General features: G+C 40.4%; 1 protein-coding gene across 7 annotated transcripts in view; it reads left to right on the top strand.

The window, feature by feature from the left end:
* UBE2H (ubiquitin conjugating enzyme E2 H) overlaps positions 1-23,017 on the top strand; it is a 102,923-nt gene that overhangs the window by 59,002 nt on the left and 20,904 nt on the right. For 6 of the 7 annotated variants that reach the window (XM_019825792.3, XM_003983041.6, XM_045052744.1 and 3 more), the window contains 2 exons: positions 18,814-18,853; positions 20,504-20,556. The exons of the other annotated variant lie outside the window; for it this stretch is intronic. In XM_019825792.3, coding sequence (XP_019681351.1) covers positions 18,814-18,853; positions 20,504-20,556 — 93 coding nt within the window. The remainder of the gene's footprint in view (positions 1-18,813; positions 18,854-20,503; positions 20,557-23,017) is intronic. 7 annotated transcript variants of the gene reach the window in all.

The following is a 23,017-nucleotide window of genomic DNA, read 5'->3' as shown; positions in this document are numbered from 1 at the left end:
CAGGCTCCACACTGTTAGCACAGAGCCCAATGTAGGGCTTGAACTCATGAACCGTGATATCATGACCTGAGCCGAAATCAAGAGTCGGACGCTTAACTGACTGAGCCACCTGGGTGCCCTGAAGGTTGACGCTTGTAAAACTTTTGAGATTGTGTAATGGTAGTAACTCAGCTAATTTAACCTAGGCTTCAAAATTTTCATTCTAAAGATGATTTTGAAATATTATAGAATATTGACCAATTTTAGGAAAGAAGAAAAAAATAAAATTGGAATATATTATGCATTTTTTGACAGTCACACTGATCCCCATGTTCAGATTGCCAGAGTTCATACATCTTGCACTGTTAGGGGCTTGTTTCTGGAAGTAATGCTAGGTCTCTTGGAGTTTAGATACCACACACCGTACCCACCCTTCAACAAAAGTTTTCTTTCTCCGCCCCCCTCCCCCCAAGAGGTGGACCGAAGACATCCTAAGCTTTATGTTTTGATTCTAGGCCCCCACCTTTCTGTCCAGGATAAGTAATGTGAAAAAGATAGGATCGCTACAGACTAATTTTCATTCACACGCAGCGGCTTCTCCCGCACCATCTAGCTACTTCCTGCTCTCAAGCTTTGTGCCTTAAAAACACTGCAGAGCACCTATAACTCCTTCTCAGGCTGGGAACTCTCGGTGTTCATTTTAAGGATGAATTGGTGATTTCCTTTTAGGGTCTCTGGGCTGACTTTTCTAAACTCAGGGAGGGAGAAGATACTTTATGAATGACTGGATTGGAAATTTCCCTCTTGCTCCAAGGGCCTCTGAGGTGTAGGGTTCTCAGATGGTGAAAGAGGAAGGGAGCTGTGAGGTGTTGCGTTTTTGAGATAATCCCCAAGGATATCTGATTTAATGCCCGTATAGTTGGGGCAGCACCCCTTCCTAGTTCCATCCCAGGGAGATGGAATGTGGTGTGACTCAGTTTGGGAGGGCTTTTCTTTCACGTTGTGGTTGCCTGTCCCCCATTCATCTCTTCTTTTGATACAGGCATCTGAACTTGTGTGTAGTTGAGCGGTATGATCTTCAAATCTTTACATGTGGAATGTCCACACCATATAAATCCATTCAGATATATTTCATAAGTGTCTGTTTGCTTAAAGACTAAAAGCATGCTGGATATAGTTTTGAGCCCTAAATTCCTAGTGAGAAAGAACATAGTATAGCTGTTTAACAGGCAACTATAGAAAACAATTACATATCCTGTAGAAATGTAGTTATTTCTCAAACCTTATCTTATTTTTCCAGATAATGTTTCATCATAACTTTCAAAGTAAAAATGTCTTAACTTGGCCTGGTTTGTTTATTAACTAATGACGCAATAGAAGCCTATGTACTTTCTTAAATTAATGATGTAATATGAAATTGCTTGGGACAAATGACTAGGCTGATTTAACTTCTTCATAATTTTTCCTTTGCCTTGCTCTGCGCTTTTAGAACTTGGTAATGCTTACAGATGCGTACCATCTTCTCTTAGGGAAGTAGGTCTAGTTGAAATATTTGTACAAGCTGTGTTTGTTTCCTCCAAAGGAAGGATTGCATAAGAGAGTTATAATCAGTTGTGTGTGGTGACCCATTTTCAGGTCATCAACAGTGTAATTGTTGAATTTGCCTTAAACATTTTGAGAGGTGGTAGCTCATTTAGAATACGCAAGGTTTCCTTTTTGAGTTGTATAGATAGTTGTAGAATTATGCAGAAGGGCAAGGAGATGAGATAAACCCAGACTTCAGGTTCTTTTTAAACCCTGCCTCTGTAGTATCTAGGCAGGCATACCCTTCTTCCTGAGCCAAATTTTGAGCTCTTAAATATTAAGATATGCAGGATTAAGCATCCTTAATGCTTAGATCCTGGAATGTTAAAAAAAAATTTATATATATATGTTTGGTATTTATTGATTTTTTGTAAATGTTTATTTATTTTGAGAGAAAGCATGCATGCGTGTGGGTGAGGGGCAGACAGAGAGAGAGAGAGAGAGAGAGATTGAGATTGACATTGAGAGAGAATCCCAAGCAGGTTCCATGCTGTCAGTACAGAGCCTGACTGGAGTTCAGTCTCACAAACCGTGAGATCATGACCTGAGCCGAAATCAAGAATCTGACGCTCAACTAGCTGAGCCACCCAGGTGCCCCAATTGGTTGATTGATTGACTGATTGATTGATTGTATAAATGCTCCATATTCTTAGTATGAATGTAAGAAGGTCCAGGTGACCAAAAATAAAGAAAAATTAAAAGTGTCTCATAATCCTGTCCCTCAATGGATAGCATCATTACATCCTGGTATATGTACTTTAAGACAATTTTCTATGCACATTTAAGTATATATTCAATATAATTTGACATGCTTATCTTTCAGAGTATCCTTTAAATAAATTTTAGAGAGGGGTACCTGGGTGGCTCAGTCGGTTGAACGTCCAACTTTGGCTCAGGTCATGATCTCACGGTTCGTGAGTTCGAGCCCCGCATGGGGCTCTGTGCTGATAGCTCAGAGCCTGGAGCCTGCTTCGGATTCTGTGTGTCTCTCTTTCTGCTCTCTCCCCACTCATACTCTGTATCTCTCTCAAAAATAAATAAAACATTAAAAAAAATAAGTTTTGGAGAGTTTTTCAGAAGTTACATGATTGCCTGAGTTATAAGTAAAAATGTTCTTTGAAAACAATTTATATCATTATATAAGTGTTGTTGTTTTTTTTGAAAATGGCAATAAAGCTATCTCAAATTATCTTTGGAAAGAGAAGGAATATAAACAGACAATATATATAGAAGGAATATAAGCAGGTTATGAACTGACTTTTTAAATGCCATCATCTTAAGCTGGTCTTTTGGAATTTTATATTCTCTTTGAGTATCATAAGCAATGATGTTTATGAAATCATCTTGATGCTTTGAGGCTGGATATAAATTTTTGAGATGGCTAAAGATCATTTAATTTCACAGAATAAGATGATGGAAAAGCTGAGTAACATCAATCGGAGTGTAAAATGATATATGATTATGAAATTGGCTTAAGAATTATGATTTTCTTGTGAACTGGCCCTAACAGCACTTTCAAAGAGAATTTATAAAACTCCTAATCAGTTGTAACATCATTGAAGTAAGTATTTGCATAGCTTTCCAGAGAGACTGCTTTGAAATAAATCATATTTGAATTAAAAAAAAATGTTTAATGTTTTATTTATTTTTGAGAGAGAGGGAGACAGTGTCAGCAGGGGAGGGGCAGAGAGAGAGGGAGACACAGAATCCAAAGCAGGCTCAAAGCTCTGAGCTGTCAGCACAGAGCCTGACCCCAGGCTCAAACTCACGGAACGCGAGATCATGGCCTGATCGTAGTTGGACGCATAACCGACTGAGCCACCCAGGCTCAGAATCTTGAAGTTCAGATTTATTTGAAAGTTCAGACTTTGTATTTTTCATTCAGAAACATTCCTAGAATGCTTAGTCACCAACTATATAGAGTTAGGAGAGTGTGCTTGATCAGTGGTGTGGATATCAGGAAAGAGCTCTTCTGGCCCTCATTCTCCTTGACCATGAGACTGATACTCAACTGTTGTTCTTCTAAAAAATGACATCATGGAATTAAATGAACTCTGCATGTTTGATATTGACCAATATGCTAAATACTCAGGATAGATGGCATTCTACTAGGCAATTAGGAAGATCATGGAAGGCTCTCACTATTTAGAAGGTCAATATAAATAAAATATTGGATAGACTTTAGTGACAACACTTGATTGCTTTTTAGGAGAGGTGTGGGTTAGTGGCTGAGAGAGAGTGTATGGAAAGATAGGCTTTTACAAGAAAGGTGAGTTTCTTTTTTGAGAATACAGTTTTTACAGAGCTTCAAAGATGTGAAAGTGTGCATAAGGAGTTTAGACCACTGTTTCAAAACCCCAAGTAATCCCCAGTCCATGAAGATTTTGGTTTTTTTTGCAGAGAAGTTGCTACAGAGAGTATGCCATATTTCTCTAGATTCAGTTTCCAGCATGTGCTCATCTATTAAGAGAATGTTTTTACCAAAGGAAACAGACTTGTAGTTGATGAGGGGGTGAAATAAAGATGAGTAATGCCATTTAAAGAGGGTAAAATAGAGCAGCTTTGAATAAAAATTCAAAAGTAACCAATAAGCGTAGGGTACAAAATGGTTTTATGTCTACTCCAGAGAATGCTTATTAAAAAAGTGAGAGGGAGGGGCGCCTGGGTGGCGCAGTCGGTTAAGCGTCCGACTTCAGCCAGGTCACGATCTCGCGGTCCGTGAGTTCGAGCCCTGCGTCAGGCTCTGGGCTGATGGCTCGGAGCCTGGAGCCTGTTTCCGATTCTGTGTCTCCCTCTCTCTCTGCCCCTCCCCCGTTCATGCTCTGTCTCTCTCTGTCCCCCCGCTCCAAAAAAAAAAGTTGAAAAAAAAAATGAAAAAAAAAAAGTGAGAGGGGGGCGCCTGGGTGGCTCAGTCGGTTAAGCGTCTGACTTCAGCTCGGGTCATGATCTCGCAGTCCGTGAGTTCGAGCCCCGCGTCGGGCTCCAGGCTGATGGCTCAGAGCCTGGAGCCTGCTTCAGATTCTGTGTCTCCCTCTTTCTGACCCTCCCCCGTTCATGCTCTGTCTCTCTCTGTCTCAAAAATAAATAAACATTAAAAATATTAAAAAAAAAAAAAAAAAGTGAGAGGGGTGCCTGGGTAGCCCAGTTGGTGAAGTGGTCAATCGTCCAAGTCTTGATTTTAGCTCAGGTCACGATCTCAAGGTCGGTTGTGAGAGAGAGCCCCATGTGCTGATAGCACAGAGTCAAAACCGCCTGGGATTCTCTCTCTCCCTTTCTCTCTACCCCCTCCCCAACTCGTTCTCTTGTTTTTGTTTCTCTCTCTCTCTCTCTCTCTCTCTCTCAAAATAAACTTAAAATGAGAGATACAGGACTTAACACATTGGCAGGTTAAGCATTGTTGGCAAAGGTACTATGATACAGCCAACTTAGTATATACAATTGAAGATTTTATATTCTTTGAGTGATTTTACTTAAATTATCCTAAGATTCAGAATTGTGCACTAAAATTAATGTGTAAGTATGCAAATTGCAGTGTTACTTTAAAAACTTTTCTTTTAAAAAGTTTGAAGCAATCTAAATGACCCAGTAGATCATAAAGTAGTTAAATTATGGTACGTCTTAATGGACAAAATGCTTTAGTCATGACTAATGTTTTAACTTTATCTTTAAAGGAACACACAGGAAAATGGTAATCCTGTATAGCATTAACTCTAATTTTTTCCATGAAATTCCAAGTATGAATGCCAAAATATTGTTACAGTTATCCATGGCTGTAAAAGGGATTAAAAACGTTTTTGGGGGTGCCTGAGTGACTCAGTTGGTTAAGAGGCCAACTCTTGATTTAGACTCACGTCATGATCTCATGGTTTGTGAGTTTGAGCCCCACATTGGGCTCTGCACTGACAGCATGGAGCCTGTTTGGGATTTATTCTCTTTCCTTCTCTCTCTGCCCTTCTCCCTCTCATGTTCACTCTCTCTCACTCTCTCAAAAAAAAAAAAAAAAAAAACTTAAAGGGATTAAAAACATTTTTCTATAACTTCTAAATAATAGTAAGTTCCTTTATACTATATATATGTATGAATTATATATATTATATATAAATTATTTATATATTATATATATATTTTTTTATATAAGTTTTTCTTTATTTATTTTGAGGGAGAACACGCATGTGCGAGTCAGGGAAGGCCAGAGAGAATCCCAAGCAGGCTCTGCTCTGTCACTGTGGAGCCCAACATGGGGCTCAAGCCCATGAACCGTGCCATCATGACCTGAGCTGAAATCAAGAGTTGGATGCATAACCAACTGAGCCACCCAGGCGCCCCTAAAAGCTTATATTTTTAAACATATGGCAAATGCATGTCTTTCAGATGTCCTGTCTGTGTCTGTACTTTTTCCTGTCTTTTGTTCTAGAAAGCCATTATATCCTTGGCCAGATTTTTCACCTGGTAGCTTGCTAAGGCCCTGCTGGCCCCCAAGTTTCCACCAGTTTCCTTTCTACTTCCTTTCAGTTTTAATTATGTGTGTGTATAAGGGTTACATACCGTTCTCTCTGTTTTTCTGCTTATAATTTAGTTTATTCCATCTTGGGTACTGTCTTTACACCTTTACACAAAACTCTTTTTCACTCCTTTCTTTCCCTTTTCTCCCTTTTCTTGGGCTGCTACCTCTAACAATTCTTACCTACTTCTCTTTCCAATCTGACTCTTTCACATGTGTTTCCCCTTGCTCCATTTTTCTCCAATGAACCAAAAAAGATTCCTGTTCCATAACTCATAAATAATAACATTTTTGATAAACTTAAGCCGGGGGGGGGGGGGAGGATTATGTCTTCTAATAAAATACAGGCATAAAATGTTAGATTTAAGTCTTTCCACCTCTAAAAGGTCTTGAAAATATCATGAAGTCTCCTTCAGGATCTACAGTAGTCTCCATCACACCATAGCTACTTAAACAGTAGCATTCAAGAGAAAATGAAGAATTTGGCCTTTATATTTTTAAATGATTACTGAGTAGTATATTAATAAAACTTCATTCTACTAATTTCAGATAGAACTGTAGAGTATTTTAGGGTCTTTTGTAAATAACCTTCAATCAAGAGTCAGACGCTTAACCAACTGAGCCACCCAGGCACCCCATCGTTTGTATTTAAAAAATTATTTTTTCATTTATACTTTTTACAAATAGAACACTGTTTTAACATCCACCTAACAAGTCTAGAAACTAACTTTTGAAACACTACCTATATACATATCCATCTTAACAGTGAGGAAGACTGTCTCACAGGAGCAGGCTGCATGTACTGTGTGTCTGGATTGCAAATTTGATTATGCCAAAGCAGAGTAAGAGAAATGGTTGATTGAGAACAAGATTCTGGAGGGAGTGGTTTAATAATTTGCTTAATGTTGATAGAATGGTCAGGGAAAAAAACCACACTCGTTGTGCAATGGAATTTGATGTCAGTGGGCATATAGCAAGAGCTAGCCAAACCCATATCAGTAAATGGAGACAAAAAGGAAAGGTCATGGGCAATTAACAGTAGCTGGAATACTGTATTGAGCTCTACCAGTGGCCTTTACTGCTAGGTCGGGTATCCTCTCAATAGAGCGGTTTAGATCTTCCTATTTCGAGGGAAACTAGATTAGATAACCTGTCAGAGTACTTTCTGAATCTCCCAGTCTACCATAGGTTCTTAATTAGAAGATACTCTGATGATCAGTGCACCTTATTCTTTTTACTTTGCCAGCGATTAAGGAAAGTGATTTAAGCTTTTTCATTGTCAGAATACGAGATACCTCCGGCATTGTAAAATTTTATTTCACTATGGCCAGAAATTACATCACAACATTTTTGGAATGGAATTTTATAATAGGGTATGACTAAAATACAGAGTTTAGAATATTTACCATTTCACTGTGTACCTTCCTAGATGGAAACATTGTATAATTACCTCCTGGGAACTAGCTAGGAAGCTAAGGGAGCAGTGTTGTCAGGGGTGGACAAGGATTTGGAGTAGAGTATTTGGACGAGGATTTGGAGTAGAGTCATTTCTGAAAGGTTTGGGGGTTAGTTATTTAACAGAGGCCTGTTTGGACCACTGCATTTTCACAAACAGAATGAATTCTGAGACCAAGGAAGCAAAATTCCATCACCTCCTTTCTTCTTGGCTTTCATGACGTGGTTTTGAATTTGGTTTCTGTCTCAAGAAGATACATAATTGCTACTATGTAGCGATCTATATCTTTTGAATTCCAGTAGAGAGAAACAAGGTTCTAGTAGGAAAGTTTCATAAAAGTTTTTTTAGATAATGCTATGAGAATGTAAGCCATTGTTAAAAGCTCTCTTTTTACTGCTGTTCTGAAAATGAAATTTTCCAGGGTGGTTTTTTTTTTTTTTTTTTTTAAGAATATGTCTGGCAGCTGAAGCAGAATTTCCTTTCTCGGAAAACTGATACATTTTTATACCATTTTTTTCTAATCAGCTTCACAAATTTACTAGATACCAAATATGTGCAGGGCATTCATTATTCCAGGTGCCAGAGGAACAGAGGTTGAACAAATTCTTTGAGGAAAAAAGGTGAAGCAAAAAATTAAAATGTCTGATCGCTTTATGCAGAGATTGATGTGGTGAAATTGACATATGGATATCTTAGATTAGGTGTTCAGGAAGGGTTTCTCAGACAAAGTAAACTTAAGCTTGAGGTTTAGGGGTTTTTTTTTAAATGTTTGTTTATTTTTGAGAGCGTGGAAGCAGGGGAGGGGCAGAGAGAGAAGAGAGGGAGACACAGAATCTGAAGCAGGCTCCAGGCTCTGAGCTGTCAGCACAGAGCCCGACACAGGGCTGGAACCCACGAAGTGCGGGGATCATGACCTGGGCTGAAGTGGTCCGCCCAACCGACTGAGCCACCTGGGTGCCCCAAGCTTAAGGTTTAAATGAAAAGGAAAAAACAAAAACAAAAAACCCCAGCCCTGATCCTCCAAGATCAGGGATGAGGGCATTCTAAGCAGAAGAAATTGTGAGCAGAAAGGCCCTGAGGCAGATAGGAGCTTAGCATGCTCAAGGAAGAGGAATAAGGCTGGGAGACTGGGTGAGCAGTGAAATAAGAGAGAGGCTCCAAGTGGCATGCAGGGTCAGGTCCCATAGGGCTTTGTTGGTGAGATTAAAGGCTTGAGTCTTGGTTTTATTTTATTTTTTAGAGAATTTTTAAAAATTTATTTGTAATTGTTTTGAGAGAGAGACCAAGACAATGTGAGTGGGGGAGGGACAGATTGAGGAGGAGAGAGAGAATCCCAAGCAAGCTCCAAGCTGCCAGCACGGCGCCCGACGTGGGGCTCGAACCCATGAAACCCGCAAGATCATGACCTGAGCCGAAACCAAGAGTCACGTGTATAACCAACCGACTGAAACACCCCCATGCCCCAGCATGAGTTCTCTTTTTAATGCAATGGAAAAATCATTGAAAGGTTTTAAGCAGGTTTTCGTGACCACTGTATTGTTATAGGGGAAGAGTAGAAATACTACTGGTGGTTTGGAACAGGTGCCAACATTGAGAAACTCTGGTGTCTGTAATCCATTGCCTTGAAGAAATTTGGCTGTGTGAAGGAGAGCACGCAAATGGCGGGCATAGATAAAAGGAAGGTTTCAGTTTTTACTTCTGAAATGGGAGATTCTGAAGGTTGTTGATGTGCTCATTGTAGGGGCAGTTGTCTAGAAAAGAGGGAAAGCTTGGTGATGCTGGGCATCAGGATGAGGATTGAAGGCACAGTGCCTTTGAGACAGTAGGAAGACCTTAAACATTTGAATGAGCTCTTGAGGCAGGAAAAATTAGCGTGTGTGCAGGGAGGATTTTGATGGGGAGAGTGAGAGATCCTGCCCACCAGCCCCCATCCTCTCAAAATAGGCAGAGCTTTTAAGTCAAAGTGAGAAATAGAGGAGCAAAGGGGACTGGAGATTTATAGAATAATGAGGAAAATGCACAAGCCGTTGGAGAATCGGGGACGGGCTACTAGTGAAAGGAGAAAGGAAAATTATCTGTAATGTTGAATCCACAAAAGGTTATTGAGCATACTTTTCAAAGTTGGTGCATTTGCATAATGTCTTTCCTCCCTACCAGCCCAGTAGATATAAACTCCATGAAGGCAGACCCTGGGTCTGTTCTGCTAAACATTCCTTCTCCCCACCTCAGGGCCTGGTACATTGCCTGCTCTGTACTGAGGTGAGGGAGTAAATCAATGAATCCGTGTTTAGTGACACCTTCAAGTCCAAGTACGGCGAATATGAATGATTGGTTTCCTCCAGTTGCAGATGGGTGTTTCTGAGGAGAGAGTGCATGGGGTTTGCAGAAGGTTGCTGCAAAGCAGTGATGGCAATGGGTCTTAAATCTTTTTTTTTTTTTTAACGTTTATTTATTTTTAAAAGACAGAGTGTGAGTGGGGGAGGGGCAGAGAGAAAAGGAGACCCGGAATCCAAAGCAGGTTCCAGGCTCTGAACTGTCAGCACAGAACCTGACGCGGGGCTCGAACCCATGAACTGTGAGATCATGACCTGAACTGGAGTCGGATGCTTAACCGACTGAGCCATCCAGGCGCCTCAAATCTTAAGCAAGGAGAGGAGTGAAGATAGGAGGGCTGGTAGGTGGGAAGAAAAGGGAGGGTCAGTGGATTAGAGTTCTTAGGGACTGTGGTGGGTGGGGGTGGTCTGTGATTTTGGAGGTGAAGCTGTTTATAAGATGACAAATCCCAGGTATGTCCTGGGAGTGTGATGGGAGTGTGAATGAGATGTGATAGAGGAAAAGTCACTGAGAAGAAGCTTCAGGGATTGAGAAGGCAGGGTGTCAGGAGTGTGATCTGTGTGGGTGATAATGTCACTAAAAATGACAAGAAAGAGACTTGGACGCCAGGTGCTAAAGTTCTCAGTAATGGAAGAAGCCAGTGGTCATATCGGCCCTGTTAAATGAAAAACCTCCTGTTGGCAGTCTATAATATTTAAATTCATTGACCTTCATCTTGCTATTAGCCAGAGTAAAAATAGTAGTTGGCTTTGCCTCCCCCAGGCCACCTCTAAGGGGAACCTTTGTACATGCTTGCTTCTGTCAGAAGATTTGTCCCATTTCCTTCTAGAAGCTGCTTATGCCAGTCTCAATTCTGCCTTTGGCAATTCGTTATTATAGAATCTTTCCATTTGCTATATAATAATTCCATCTAGCTTACTACTCTTTAGGTTAGTTCCTACTTTAATTATAGTAGCTGACCTGTAGCTTTTGAGCTGGTTATTCTGACATCTTTTTGGCATTAACTCCTTTCCTCCTCTTTGGATTGTTATCGTAATGAAAAGAGGTATTTTTGGCTTCCTCTTTAGTTAAACTGCGATCCTTTTAAAAACAAGTAAGAGTAGTGTCTTAGTTCCCTTTGAAAAGCTTGTTCACCACAATTTAAGGTTTGTTCATATTTCTGGTGTTGGTGAAAACATAATGCTAGAAGGAACGTCAAAGATGATATCATCCAGTTGTCTCAGTTTAAGGATAGTAAAACTGAGACTCCGGAAGGTGGAGATAAATGACTGACTACTAACTAATTGCAGAGTCTGCCTTCTGGTGTCCAGTCTGGTCTTTTCCCCCCAAACCAAATGCAATTAGAATGGTCTTCTTCATGATAAATGTTAGAGTACCTGTATTTTCTATTTCCAGTGTGATGGGGTTATAGGAAGCCTAATACCCACTAATCAAAACATACTCTAATGCTCTGGACACTTCTAAAGGATTGAGAGAGGAGTAGGTAGGGGCAGATACTTTCATCTTTAGGATGAGGAGAGTGAGGTGAAATTACTTGCCCGAGCTCATGAGGCTTATAATAACGTTGAGTACTTACTGTGTGCCAGTTGCTGGTCAAATGCTCTACATATACTCATTTAATCTTCATAACAGTCCTATGATGTGCAGATACCAAAATTTAACTTAGCTTTATTCATAACAAAGGCAAAGAGATTCAGTGACTCTTAACTTGCTTGAGGCTTGCAGAGTGAAACTTGGGCCGTGTGACTGGAGCCTGATCTTTTAACCACGACTTTATTTAAGAAGAGTGGCCAACTGTGTTCTATACTGCCTCTACTGAGGCAGGGAGTAATGACCATGAGAACAAAGTCCTCCAGATTCAGACAGTGTGGTTATATGAATGATCAGGAGAGTGAAAGAGACCCTGTGGAGACAGGAAAGAGAGCATTACAGTCTTCCACAAATGAAACTACAGGAGAGTAGATTTAAGGCTCGCAGGTTTTGGTAGGCTGCTAGGTTGGTAGCAGGGTTAGGCTGTTGAAGGATAACACTTCACCTTTTCTTAGTTATAAATGAACTTTTCTTATCCATCCAGCCCATCCCTCAGATTCCATATTATCAGAGAGAAAGGAAGAAACAGAAAAGACGACCCCTTGTTGAGTTTAGATCTCCTGAGCACACACAGGATCAGTTCAGAAGTTCCCATGACACAGGGCATTGAGAGTGAGCTCCTTGCTGGGTTCCTCACCCAAGAAGAGACCGGCCCGGGTCCATCTCTCCTGAGTAGGAAAGGCTCGGCTCTCGGAAGAGGCCTCTGCCTGGGTGCGGGCTGCCACGGGCTGGGCCTGGCCGTCCGAGGTAAGATGAAAATCTCTGAGTGTGCGCTAATGCACAGAGCTGGCGGCATGGCCGTCACTGGTGAAGCCACTGGCAGCGCCACCCCCCACCCCTTTTTTAGCTGGAACATCGCAACCCTGGTCGCCTCCTGCATGCTAGGAATGGAGATCCAAGTTACTACCCTCAAAAAATGTACAGTCCGAGATGCTGCTAGGAGCGATAAGATCCAGTCTTTAATAAATAGATTCGAAACAATTATATCTGCCTAAGAAACGAATCCATCAGGTTGATTCTGAGTGGTCTACCTTGTGTGGGCATCTATCATGAAGACGGAATATCAGAATGGCTTAATGTTTTCACTTACCCTTTTCTCACAGGGATTCATAAACTCGTAATTAAATTGCATCAGCCACAGCCGCCTTAGCCGTCTGCAGTCCCAGCTCATTTTATCCCTGGGATGGAGCTCCTCTATTTTTGCCTTCGGCGTTTTTCACCTACTCACCTTAGGGTGGATTTACCTTGTTTCATGAGTCACTTGTCGGACCTCTCATTTCTCAAGATTATTCTGAAGGAAACTTCTGTATAGATGACTGGCCCTGGGTATTTCATTCTGTCCACACATTTGATCATTAAAAATATCCTCACAAGTAAAACAAAGGTGATTAATTTTTGCCACCTTTATTTACATATTGACCCCAGTATCTGAAGTTACTGGAAAGCGTGTACAACTTTGTACAGATCCCCTGCTGGGATTAGACACAGAAACGGGCTGAAATAAACACCGGTTTTCAGCATGACTCGGCATGATGTTACTTACTTCCTCTGCCTATTAGCCTATGGGTCAAAAGATGTGTTAGTCTAGAACAGTTGAGTATTGGGAGTGTCACAAGCTAAAGCGTGGCATATTTTTCCTTTTTAATAATCTCTCATTTTATGAGATAATGCAGTTTTTTACATCAACTAAGCATGATTTGGATTCCTCCTCCAGAATTATAAATCACCTCCTTCCCCTCTGCTAAAAGATAGAGGACAGAGGTGGTGAGCTTTTTAGCCAAACGTTTGTTCCTGTTGCCTTCCCTTTTATAAGTGCTTGGGTCGTGCCAGAGGATAATTGTCTCAGAGATTTGAAGGAGTTGTGGATTTTATCTGGTCGAATCACTGAAATATATATATCATTAGAAAATGTCTGGTTGTGAATAAAATCTTAAATCATGTAGATTAAAAATGACTTGCTTCCGCCTATCATGTTTTCACAAAAGCAGTTTTCAAAATATGTTTTCTTAAAATATCTTCAAGCTAGTTCCTGGTTGAATGGAAACAAGTGTTGGGAAAATTCTCTCGTCGCAGACGTATTCGTTAGTGTGGTGATCGCATTGCCAAAAGGAAGGGGGACATGCCAGGCCAAACACGCTGAGTCCTGAGAATGTTCCTTCTCTGAATTCCTGGCCTGTTCTTTCTGTGTCTCCTCCCCTCCTCGTCCAGAAGTGCCATTGTTGCCATCATCATTCAGCGTGTAAAGGGCTTTGCCAGAAATACTGCCCACAGCTTGTCCAAGAGCAAATGTTAAAGGATATCTACTCCGTTCTGTTTACTTACCTTGGGTATTTTTCTAACCATTGAAAATGCCTGGTATTGGGAGAGATCGTTGTCGTCTGGAGATTGTTTTTTGGGCAGAATCGGTCTGGTTAAACTTGTTCCTCAAAGGCAAAGGTATAAACTCTTTCTGCCTACTTGGGACCAGTCAGTGGATTCTGTGTCTCTTTGTGGTATTTTAGCATGTTGTTAGCTTTGTATTCTCTAGAATATTTCTGTACCTAAAAATGTGCCCTGCAGAATTAATTTCCTTTATGGACTTAACTTTAGACATTTCCTCTAAAGTCCTCTGTTGTCAGAGCTCTGGCCATTGTTATTAAATCCTAGATTTTTAGTGCTGATAGTTCCTTTATAAACAGAATAAGAATGGAGGTTTTGGAGATCATACAGTCTAGCTATTTCAGGTAAAGAAACAGGCTGAGAAGTGAAGGGACCTTCCCAAGGTCTGCAGTTAATAGCAGGGTTGGGACTAGACCTCAAGCCCCTGTTAATACTTTTCTTTTTCCAGTCTGATTTTGCCCTGTGTCTCAGAGCTCAGGTGATGTTTTATACTTAGCAGGGGCACTGGGGTCTGGGCTCCAACCCATTTCTTTTTCTTCCTTCTTTCCTTCCTTGTTTCCTTCCTTCCTTCCTTCCTTGTTTATTTTTGAGAGAGAGAGAGTATGTGTGCATGAGTGGGGCGGGAGATAGACAGAGGATCCAAAGCTCTGTGCTGATAGCGGAGAGCCCGACATGGGCCTCGAACTCACCAACTGTGAGATCATGACCTGAGCCAAAATTGGATGCTTAACCGACAGAGCCACCGAGGCACCCCCAACCCATTTGTTACTAAGAGTATGTTTACTGAGTCCTTTTTGGCCCTCCCTGTTATGTACTCTTGGATTCAACCAAGCCAGAATTTCGACTTAATTGAAAACAGTGTGGAAGCTGTATTGATTCCAAATGGGATCTCTGGGCCTTGTACCAGAAGGGAGGCACTTTAATCTTTCAGAGACCGTTTTTGGTAAACATTTAAATCTCTTTTGACTCTAGCTGTTTTCTCAACTTACACCTTTGAGGTTCCCTATGACATGAAATTGTTGAAGTTCCGTTCTCACTCCTCTGACTTTCCAAAATTTCTGCATTGTGAATTTTGATAATTGAAAAAAAAAAAACCTTTCAAGTTAAAAAAAAAATTATAAATGTAGGAAACATTCTAAAGCAGAACACAGCTCACTCATTTTGCTCGGGACCTTTGTTCTGTCCCCAGCACTGATGTGCTGGTGCTGTGACCTTACTGAGCTGTTCCCTTATTAGCCCCCACCCCCTCCCCCCTGCCCGGAGATAAGGCTCGTGTTAAAAACCAACAAAAAGTCTTAAGGAGGGATTGTATGTAACACCATTCTAGCATAGTCTCTGGCTTCCCACCTCACTCAGAATGGAAAGCAGCATCCTTAAAAGGGCCCACAAATGCTCCTCACCTCTCTGGCCTCACTTCTAGGCTTCTCCTTATTCATCACGCTTCAGCCCCACCACTCCCTTTGCTGGTCTCCTAATACTCCCTTTGCTGAGCTCCTGATGCATTTTGCACTTGGCTGTTCGTGTTATATAGACACTCTTCCCCTAGATACTGAATGATTCCTCCTTTACCTCCTTCACTCCTTCCGATTGTCCGTTTCTCCGCTTCTCCATAAGGCCCTCCCTGCCAATCCCATTTAAAATTGCAGCTCCCACCCAAGCATTCCTGTCCTGAGTCCCCTTCTCTGCTGTTCTTCCTCCATAACACTTGCCACATTCTAGCGTAGCACTTGTTTTTAAAGAGCTCTCCAGGTGATTCTTACCTGTAGCACTGGGGACCTCGGCCATACATGTTGCTTTACGAGGTGTTACTTAGGAGACATCTAGCAGAAGCAGGATTTTCAGCATCAAGAATGAATTGTGAGTTCTTTGTTGTAGCTTCAAGCCAAAATACTTTTCACATAATAGAACAAGTCTCTTGAATTAAACCATCTAGTGGCTAAACATTGTTTCCCACTCATCAGAAAGGTTCTTGGCAGTTGTAATAGCAGTATATTCCTGTATGTAACTGATCTTGAGGACCGTATGTCTTATAGTCTGAAGATCTTTTGATTTTTTTTTGTATTGAACTTGTAATATTTAAACAAAAAAGTGTTTAAGATGAGAGAAAATAAAATAGTTGATTTTAGTGACCTTCTTCCTTAAAAATGGTTCAGCACTGGATAACCTGTGTATAATTAGGTCCTCTTTAGAATGTTTCCTACATTGGGGTGCCTGATTGGCTCAGTCGGTTAAGCATCCGACTTTGGCTCAGGTCATGATCTCACAGTCTGTGAGTTCGAACCCTGTGTCAGGCTCTGTGCCGACAGCCCGGAGCCCAGAGCCTGCTTCGGATTCTGTGTCTCCTTCTCTCTCTGCCCCTCCTCAACTTGTGCTCTGTCTCTCTATGTCTCTCAAAAAATAAATAAATGTAAAAAAAAAAAGTGTTTCCTACATTTTTAATTTTTTAACATTTTTTCTCAATTATTAAGGGTTTTTTTCAATTATTAAAATTACACAGTATAGAAATTTTGGAAATTCAGGAGAATAATAGAATGTGGGAGTCTCTCAAAGTTGACTACTGTTGACACTTGTTTGTTTCCTTCTATTTTTTACATCGCTGTGATCCCATTTCTGGTACAGGATGGGGGTGGGGGTAGTGATGTAATCTGAAAAGTGTAATGGAGAAAATATTCCCACCACAAAGAATTAAGTGCTGTTAACAGTTGTAGATGTTTGCTTCCAGTTTCCTATGTGCAGACTTCGAAAAAAAAAAAAAAAATACAAGTACTTTCTCTCTTTATCTCTTTTTAAAAGGAATATAGTGTTACAGATAGATTCATCTTTAATCACCATTCCCATTCTGTTCCCTGTTCCCACCATGACCTTGACCCTGCACCCTCACTGAAATAATTACTTTTTAAGTTTAGTATATATGTTGGTTCAGTACAGTTTTCTATACTTGTTACCATAGAGATATGTAGTGTTGCTTTGTTTTAGTTCATCTAAATGTTATCATGCTGTAAATTCATACAGCTTTTTTTTTCTCCCCTTAGCGATGGGTCTATCCAAGTTGATACTTACTGATCTAGTTCATTACCTTGGCTTTATCGGACTCCCAACATGTGGATATTACTACAGTTCCCCTAGTCCCTTTTGATAGGATTGCATTAGGTTTTTGGCTTTTATAAATAAAGCTGCAATGAATATCCTCATGGGTCTTCTTGAACATATTTATTAGTGTTTTTCTAGGGTCATACAGAATTTTTATCCTCTTAACATTAAGACATGAACGTTTGTATTGGCTTAGTTTAATCTCTTCAATAAACACAGGCTTCTTAAATCTAGACTTGGAAGCATCTTATTTCCTTAATGAAAAATTAATATGAAATAGTAATTGGACACAAGGCATTTCTTTTTGCATTAGAGTAATTTAAACATTGCTTGAGCTCTCTTAACAGCAGTAAGAACATGAAGCCATTCCAACACAAAAAAATGTAAAAACAATTAAAAAAAGTAGCAACGTAGTTAGTATTAGAGTGACTAGAGCAAGTGAAGACTACGGAATACCTGGAATTTTGTATTATTAACCCCGTTTTCTAAGTCTAGAGAAGGTTGTTAGATTTTCCCAGGTAATGACCTTTGTTGGAACTCGTCCCTGAGGATCCTCCTCTGATGCCACTTCTCTGCATCTCTCCTGGTACCTTCCTCTTTCCCTCCAGCTGTGTCCGTTCTTTGTGCATGTTTGCACTTACTTCCTTGTGTCTTGTCTCAGTGCTGTGCTGACGTCCAGGAGAACAGCGTACTGCCTTACTTATCTCATACCCTGAACAAGCACAGTGCCTGACACGTAGGTGTTGACCGAATACATTGTGAATGAGGGAAAGAGAGACATACGAGGTGGGGGTGAGGGAGGGTGGGATTGAGAGGGACACAATGATAGTCACTTTAGTAGGGAACTTCAGTTTATCAAAAGTATGGAATGGAATAAAGTCTTGAGATGATATGGATGATAAAATGACGGCTCTGACAGTGGACCTCTGCTTCCGCGTATTGTCATTTGCATATATACAAACTGATTCAGTCACTGGTTTTAATTAGACTAAAAACTAATTTCTCCTTGGAATTGAAACGTCAGTATATATGTTAAAGTCTAGGGGCGCCTGGCCGACTCAGTCAGTAACACATGCGATTCTTGATCTCAGGGTTGTGAGTTTGAGCACCACGTTGGGTGTGGAGATTGCTTAAAAATAAACTCTTTATAAGTCCCTACTTACTTTTGTTAGTCTCTACTTGTTCTTCTAGGGATATATCAAAAAACTTGAATCCCTGACAGATAGATCTTACAGCCATCTTACAGATTTTTCTTTTTTAATTCCTTGCCTCATTTCTTGGTTGCCCCAATTTTAGTCAAAACTGGGTTTCCTGGAATGAGTAGACTAAAGTTAAATATTTTGGTCACTGTGATGAAATCCTTTGTGGTTTGGTAGCGGTATTCCTTTAGTGTTTCAACAGCTTCATTCATGTTCCGCACCCAGTGTGGTGGTATGATACCGGTAACTGAGCTTCAGAAGGAGAAGTTTAAATGCAGAACCTCCAAATTTAGAGACTGAACAATAAAACTTGGGCGGGAAGTCAGGGTAGCTTTCTTAACTTGCTGATAAAAGTAATCAGGACTAGGTATAACCCACTTAGAACTACAAATTTTCTTTGCAAGTACCTTCATAGCTCAGAAAACAATTTCTCTTAATGATTATTTTGTATAAGAAGCTGCATTGCTTTCAAAGTTTGCTCATTGTTTTTTAATAGAACTCTGATAGAACCCTGTGTTTTAAGTAAGTGACACTGTCAGATCATATAGTATTAACAGTAACCAAACATCTAAGATTAAAAGTAATGAGTTATGGGTATCATCACCTTTTTCTAATAATGAAATTGTTTCCAGTACTAAAATACTTTAAAACGAATTGTTCTCTGGATACTTTTTGCTGCTAATTAACATCTCTTTTTACAGGATTCATGAATAAAATTTTCCATCCCAACATTGATGAAGCGTAAGTAACTATTTAAAAATGTTTAAATCTTAGCAGCAACTGCCCTTACTAGCATTCATCTCTCTCTCTCCATCATTTAAAAAAAAAAAAAAAAAAACCTCAATTATCTTTCTAGATTTTATCAACAGAGAGGACCATATGGTCACTTAAACTATAGAGTCCCAGGGATATGATATTTTAAACCACTTTAGTGCACATTCTGCTGTTGGGCTGCTTAGTTTTCCCATTGCCATGAGTAGGTCCTTTATTCCCCCTGATACCCAGCTAGCATGTGTAATATTCCACATCTCTTTTCTCTTTGCATAGACACAATTCAGAGATCTAAGTTTTCTGTATACAGATTCACTATTTTCAGCCCTTAAAGTGTTTCTTAGTTCTTGAGAGTAAAGCAAACATGAATGACTGTGGTTTCATTTCAGTTAATGAAATGAGTCTTACGTACCCTTTCTTTCCTTCTAATATTTTATTAGTGATATTTTAAAATGTGCCTCCTATTGTGTATTTCTGATGCTGTTTACAATACATGCTTTTTTTGTTTTGCAGTCTTGTGGCTAAATTTTGCTGTTACACACACACACACACACACACACACACACACACACGAGGTATTCTGAACTCTGTGTGAGTAGGTTGTATACACACATCATGCCCTACTGCCTTTTTATACTTGTGTGTATCAGTCATCCTAACAACAAAGATGTTTTGTTACATAAGCACAGTGTACTCGCTGGGTTCAGGAATTGAGTGTCAGTTTTAATCTACTGCCACATTCCAGCAGTGTACCTTTTTGGCACTTATTTTCCCCCGTAAGTAAAATAACCAGTCCGTGATCGTGTATTGCATTTACTTGTTTCTTTAAACTACTTTAATTACACGTTTCTTTAAAATACTTTAATCTGGACTAGTTCCTCAGCTTTTATGAAGTTGACATTTTAAAAAAGAATATAGATCAGTTATTTTAAAGACCATCCCTCAATTTGGGGTTGTCTGATGTTTCCTCATCATTAGATTCAGAATATGTACTTAAGACCAGAAAACCACAAAGTGTAATTGTGTCCTCAGGCTACTGGGGAGGTACACAGGTTTGTCTGCCCCTGGTTGCCAGTGTTAATTCCAATCACCTGGTGAAGCTGTTGTCTGATTTCACCGTTGTATACTTGCTGATTTTTCTTTTTAATCTCTAAGGAAACAGTAAGACTTTGTATATATTCTGCTCTTCATCATACTTCCCTAATTGGGATGTTTTTTCCTTCCTTCCTTCCTTCCTTCCTTCCTTCCTTCCTTCCTTCCTTCCTTCCTTCCTTCCTTCCTTCCTTCCTTCCTTCCTTCCTTCCTTCCTTCCTTCCTTCCTTCCTTCCTTCCTTCCTTCCTTCCTTCCTTCCTTCCTTCCTTCCTTCCTTCCTTCCTTCCTTCCTTCCTTCCTTCCTTCCTTCCTTCCTTCCTTCCTTCCTTCCTTCCTTCCTTCCTTCCTTCCTTCCTTCCTTCCTTCCTTCCTTCCTTCCTTCCTTCCTTCCTTCCTTCCTTCCTTCCTTCCTTCCTTCCTTCCTTCCTTCTCTTTCATACTATTCTTGATAAATAAAATTAGTTGCCAGGTACATGCAACTAGCTTTCTAATTTTTAAAAAAATGCCATTCTTTCCATCTGTTTCAGGTCAGGAACTGTGTGTCTAGATGTAATTAATCAAACTTGGACAGCTCTCTATGGTGAGTTTGGCCATGGAATATTTTTTAGAGATGTTGAGACACTGCCTAAAAAATGTTGTTTGCCTTTTCTTTGGTTTAAGATGTTTTGTTGGGAATGGGAAGGGATTAAGAGGGCCTGGATGGGAATGTTTGATCAGTGAAAAAAATATTTTCTCTCAAGTACAAACTTTGACTTAGCAACGGGTTTAAGATAATCTTGTGAGATTTTGAACTTAAGGTATAGTGATGTACATATGCAGACATACAAATAAACATGTAAACATATGTGTGTGTTCAGAAGCACATTGTATACATGTTTACCTGTAATCCCTTTGACTTTTGGGAAAACTCCTAGCAATGTCCCTGTGAAGTGAGATGGTGCATTAACAGGTTTGGGGAGTCCTCTGTTTTGAAGGCCAAAACCTCATTATGAAGCCTTGCCTCAGTGCTGAAATCAACATCTCCTCTCTTATAGTGAACCAACCTGTGAATTGCACAGCTTTATGCAGTACAATGCTCAGCATCACAGAGATATGTAAGGAATATCAGGCCCTTTCTGCCTGAGCTTGTAACTTGGTTGGGGAGCTACAAATATGTGGAAATCTATGTAAGTTAATTAGGGATACAACAGATCAGTCTGTATTCCCCCACGTGTCCAGGTTGTCAGGCGCCATGGGCCTCTTTGCTCTCGTGCCCCCCCACCCACCCCGTGAGGCTTCCCCTGATGCTCCAGCTGCAATTGATCCCTGCACACCCCTACATTTGATAGCTTTTTGTGGCCCATTTTTACTTCTTACCTGTGTGTGTCGTTCATGCCCGATTTTTTGTGCCACTAGATTGTTTCCGGTCATAGGGGTCCCTGGGGTGCACGTCTGGTGTCCGTGTCCCAGCACTCCCTAGCAGAGCCTCGTACCCATATGCGGTGAAAGAGTCAGTGGTGCAGGCAACACACAGTCCCCAAGAGGTTCAAGAAAGTCACCTTAGGCAGGGCTTGACCGGAGGGAGCTTTTCTTACTGAAAGAATTAGGAGACCTTTTTATTCCAGCCACAGTCTGCAGACTCCTTTGCCAGACATCCCTGTACTAGGACGGTGCATGAGACTCACAGTGGAAGGCTGGTCACCAGCAGCACACAGTTAATCCTTCTTTCGTGTTTTCTCCTCCTGATTCTGCCATTTAGGAATCATTTCCTCTGCCTGGAGTTACCCTCCCTGGTCTTTGTATGGCTGGCACTTCCTTTTCTCGCCTCAGTCATCTCTCAGAGAAGCCTCCTTTCCTAGCTACTCCATCTAAAACAACGTTCCTCCATAGCACAGCAGCCCGTTTCAAAAACCTGTGTTTAAAGCCAGCGTTTGTTTATCGTTTATCTTATTAGACTGTAAGCTCCACAAGAGCAGGGGCTGTGTGTGTACACACATGTATACAAGTGCCTGAAACAGTGCCTGGTGTACAATAAGGGTTCAGATATTTGTGGAATTGTTGACTGAATTGATCACGCCTAGTACTGTGAAACATGAGAATTTTAGGGATATAACGGCTTATGAGGAGATGGGGCAACAAGAAAGAACATATACTCTGAGGTTGGTTAAATGGATTCCTTTCAAGATGTGTTTTTGGTAAAAATGTCTCATGGCAGACTGCCTGGAATAGCTGATGTAATGATGTATTTTCTTAAACTGCATTCACATTTTAGAAATGTACATAACAAAATACTACGAGCTGGTTCCAATTACAGTAAAGTAAATTGGACTTCAACTAATTCTTTTACTGTTGACCAGAAAAGCTTTGTGGAAGAGATTTGCTGATTCTCAAGTACTTCACATCTCAGAACAGATTTTTGAAAAACAACAGCTTATTGAATTATAACTCACATACATGATATTCACCCATTTAGAGCATGTAATTTGATAGTTTTTAAACCAAGTCACAATTACGTACAGCCATCACCACATTCTCGTCAAAGAAGATTTTCTTCACCTTAAAAAAAAACAAAAAAAACCCCATACCCTTCAGCTGTCACCCCCTCATCCTCTTAACCTTCCTCCCCGAACCCTAGGTAATGACTGATCTACTTTCTGTCTCTACAGATTTGCCTATTCTGGAATTTTTATAATGGAATCTATGATATGTTGTCTTTTGTGACTGGCTTTTTTGAGTTCACATAATGTTTTTAAGATTCACCCATGTTGTAGCACAAATCGGTACTTCATACCTTTCATGGCCAGATAATATTCCATTTTACAGCTATTACGTCTTTATCCATTTGTCAGATGATGGACATTTGGGTTGTTTCCACCATTCAGCTGTTTTGAATAATGCCTATGTAAATGTTCGTGCACAAAAGTTTCTATGCGGGCATATGTTTTCATTTTTCTTGGGTGTGTACCTAGGAGTAGAACTGCTGAGTGACATGGTAACTCTGGGCAAACCTTTGAGGAAGTGACAGACTATTTTCCAAAGTGGTCGTACCATTTTACTTTCCT

Source organism: Felis catus, chromosome A2 (genome assembly GCF_018350175.1).
Source record: "Felis catus isolate Fca126 chromosome A2, F.catus_Fca126_mat1.0, whole genome shotgun sequence".
In the NCBI taxonomy this organism is placed as follows: Eukaryota; Metazoa; Chordata; class Mammalia; order Carnivora; family Felidae; genus Felis; species Felis catus.
The sequence above is the reverse complement of the archived record's forward strand: the minus strand, read 5'-3'. Positions and strand labels throughout refer to the sequence as shown.